The 3827-nt window shown below is 44.0% G+C and overlaps 1 protein-coding gene across 1 annotated transcript in view; it reads left to right on the top strand.

Annotated features, from left to right (window-relative positions):
* TAB1 (TGF-beta activated kinase 1 (MAP3K7) binding protein 1) overlaps window positions 1-2543 on the top strand; it is a gene marked incomplete at its 3' end in the record, with an annotated part of 55873 nt that extends 53330 nt beyond the window's left edge. Inside the window, exons 8-10 of the mRNA XM_018569896.1 lie at window positions 1797-1941; window positions 2028-2244; window positions 2360-2543. Of these exons, the coding sequence (XP_018425398.1) occupies window positions 1797-1941; window positions 2028-2244; window positions 2360-2543 (546 nt within the window). The remainder of the gene's footprint in view (window positions 1-1796; window positions 1942-2027; window positions 2245-2359) is intronic.
* Between the last annotated feature and the right edge of the window lie 1284 nt (window positions 2544-3827).

Here is a 3827-nt window from a genome sequence, read left to right as displayed (position 1 = left end):
TTGGAGCTTTAGTAGGGGGTAGGAGCAGTATTGCGGGCAGTGGCATCACAAGGCATGTGTGGCCCACACCCAGTGATACCATCAGAGGGGGTGACACCAAAATGACTGACAGAAACCACATGCAGTCCCTTTATCAGGCATAACAATGTGACACATGGTCACATTTTTGGTGAAATGTAAAAGATGCAGTTACATCGAGTAAATAGATACCAAACATGTCAAGTGTTAAAATTGCATGCACCTCAGCAATGGTGAAAAACTATGCTTCACAACATTGTCCATAGGTGACGTTTTAAAAGCCTGTACAGGTCATCAGTTTAGCGTTAACCATGAATTATGGCCCAATTATTATTGCTCTCCAACGTTCGCGGTGATACCTAACATGTTTGGTGCATACACATGAATGCCCCACACACGCATGTTTATTCTCATGCAAATGGTGGGGTTGGTTTTCATTTCTACATTTATATTTATTTTATTATTTTTTATGACTTAAATTTTTTCCCCCTTAACTTTATTACTATTACATAGGGGCTAACAAGCTCCTATGTTATAGCGTGTTGAGGTGACAGGTTCTCTTTATGGAAACATCTGGGGTCTAATGACCCCTAATGTCTCCCCTGCACTCCAACACAGGTGATCAAGAACAGCATTGTGCTCCATCTCCCGTGCAGTCCAGCTTGTGACTGCTGAGACAGGAAACACTGGCAGTACAGCAGATCAGAACCGGCCTGCTCCCGCTCTCTATTCTGAATGAACTGCCCTGGTCCCGAGTCCCCCAAAAGAGCAGTGGACCATGAAAACTATGGCGGTTGGTAGTGTACATAATCTCCATCAGTGTCCCCTGTCATAATGTCCCCTGTCCGTGCAGAAGCATTAGCAGGGGCACCGTTGCAAGTGCTCTACTAAGCCCCTGCTAATGCCCCCCAGAGCTTCTGCACTGACAGGATGACAGGAGAGTCTGTCCTGCCACAGTGCACATCTCCCTGCCTGCCTACCTTTCTCTGATTCCAGTCAGACTGAACCATCTGCACTGGAGAGTACAGTAAATACAGCGGCGGATTGATATCTGCTGTACTCTCCAGTGCAGGCCGGGCCGGAACTTTAACTTTAATGTCGGAAAGCCGCGGCTCCTGATATTAACGCGCCGGCCGAAAGTGAGGAAATAGTCCCCTCTCTCCTCGGGCCATATCACTTTATCGGAGAGCCCGGGGGAGGCCGGGAGAGAGGGGACAGTTTCACATTATGAGGTTCCCACAGGCTGAACTTCAAATTCCCCCTCTATTTCTTCCTACTGCAGATGGGCCGCTCTATGCAGAAATCACACCGCGACCCACTGCAGAAGGTGTCGCGACCCACAAGTTGAGAACCCATGCTCTATAGTACTCTATTATACAACCTTTCACAGCTCCAAATGTCATTTTACTGTTCACAAAAAAAAACCTACTGCTCTAGTTCAGCCACACTTCAGCCTTAGTGCATTAACCAATATGCTGATCTATTAGTGTGCAGCAATGTATGATTTTGGACTGAAAGACAATTTCACTCTGCCAAATAATTAGATATTCTCTAAGAGAACTGAATGCAGCAGGAAATATGTAAGAGCTGACATGACCCCATGTTTTATGCCACTTACCTAATAAAGAAGCAAGATAAGCATTTACAAGTGTGCAGTCATCTCTCAGATTTGTAAATTTGTTTCTGTACTAGTACAGTATCATGTAGGTATTTCACTAGGTTTTCAAACTGATTAAAATGTATAGTTACATTCAGTAACTGTGTGCTCTGGTCTTTAGTGCAGCCAAATCTAAACCAATCATGGCAGAGCCAGAAATTCATGGATGCCAGCCTGTGGATGGTGTTACTGGCTTTCTTGTGCTAATGTCAGAGGGTCTTTACAAGTCTTTGGAAGCGGCACATGGGCCTGGACAAGCTAATCAGGTACTACACATTGTTATCCTACTAGTACCAGCAGCAAATTTTACATTTTGTAATAGTCTAATATCCTTTGCCTTTTTATCCTACAGGAAATAGCAGCAATGATTGCCACAGAGTTTGCCAAGCAGGTGTCTCTGGATGATGTGGCACAGGCAGTAGTGGAGAGAGTGAAGAGGATTCACCATGATACCTTTCTCAGTGGTGGTGAACGAGCAAAGTTCTGCACCAAACATGAGGACATGACTCTTCTTGTTCGTAACCTGGGCTACCCCTTAGAGGAAGCTACTACTTTGACACCAACTCAGGGTTTGTGCCAATTTTCTGTTACCATCTTAGTAACCTATGGCTTTCAAGTGTAATTTTCATATCAATTACTGTGTATATATATTTTTTTATACTGACATGCTGCTTGTTGTTTCAGGTGGGCGAGTGTACCCTGTGTCTGTGCCCTATTCCAATGCACAAAACACTAGCAAAACCAGTGTTACTCTGTCGTTGGTAATGCCATCACAAGGGACTATGGTGAATGGAACTCACACAAGTTCAACACTGGATGGAACTACTCCAACCTTGTATGTACCAATTATAATTAATGCAGGCTCAGAGTGGGCAAAATAATGCTGCAAATGAAGAATCTCAAATTATTAAAACCAGTGAGACTATTATTAGGCATCATTAGAAGCTTTGAATCCATTGATGTTTATTAATTCAACAACTTGGTCAGTAGACGATGCTTTTGGGTATACTGGCACTCAGCCTGATAAATTCTCCATCCCTGACCTAGGTCTTCAAAGTGTACCTCTTTACATGAATTCAAAAACTCATTAACTAGTGATATTCTGGTCCATTTGTTGTGTAGAGTACAGTTTAATACTGTAAACTACTGTCTAGTTCCTGTAACACCTATGTTGTATATCAGCCTAAGCCAGGTCTATGTGTTGTCCTAAGCCATAGCTAACTCCGTAGGGTGTAGCAATTTATTAAACCAGAGTCCTGGATGCATCTATCTTGCGTCCAAGGACAATCGTCTATCCCAAACTGTATGTAATTGTATCATGTGGGTTTAGATGTGGACTTCCGCTGACAGGTGTGGACGTCATCACCCTTTCATTTACTGGCATAGACACAGAGGTCGCATCTAAATGCGGACACCTGTCATTTCTGCCGCAAGGATCCCAGAACATGGCAGAAGTCTCTGGGTGAATTGGGTCCAAGTCTTAGCAGTGGATGTTCGCCCAAAAAGGCAACAATCTAGCGCACAGGTGGACAAGTAGGGCCATACCTCTGGATGCAGACACAGATCGTGGAGGTACTGTAGCTGGGACCATCTCCTGTGTATTTGTTAGCTGCATAACATTTTAAGGGCCTTCGACAATGGTAAGTTTTTAAGGATTCTTGTCCTATAAATTTTTGAACATGTCCTGTTTTTTCTCATTGTTCAGCACCACCATTGTTCTTTCCCTATTCTGTCGGTTTTCACAAAAAGTGTTAAGCTGGAGAAATAAGTGCTGCCCCTTCTGTTACCGCTCCTAGCATTAAAAATTCAACCCGAGCCAGACTCGGGATTACCGCCAGGGAGGTTAACAAGTGGGCAGTCCCCACTGTGGACCCAGGGCCGGCCTCAGGCCTTTAGGCGCCCTGTGCGAGAAAGCTTTACAGCGCCCCATAGTGACCACGCCCCATAGTAACCACACCCCTCAGTAACCACACCCCTCAGTAACCACACTCCTCAGTAACCACACCCTTTCAGTGGTCACACCCATTCCGTTAAGTCCCCAAAAAACAGATTACAAGCTATGATAAAAATACAACTTTTATTCAAAAGGTATTAATCTTGTAAGCACAATGTAATCATTCATATTAAATAAAACAACAGTAGACAATCAAGT

The sequence above is a fragment of the Nanorana parkeri genome, unplaced genomic scaffold (assembly GCF_000935625.1).
Source record: "Nanorana parkeri isolate BGI_ZX_2015 unplaced genomic scaffold, ASM93562v1 scaffold1421, whole genome shotgun sequence".
Lineage (NCBI taxonomy): Eukaryota > Metazoa > Chordata > Amphibia > Anura > Dicroglossidae > Nanorana > Nanorana parkeri.
This window is presented reverse-complemented; position numbering and strand designations above follow the sequence as displayed.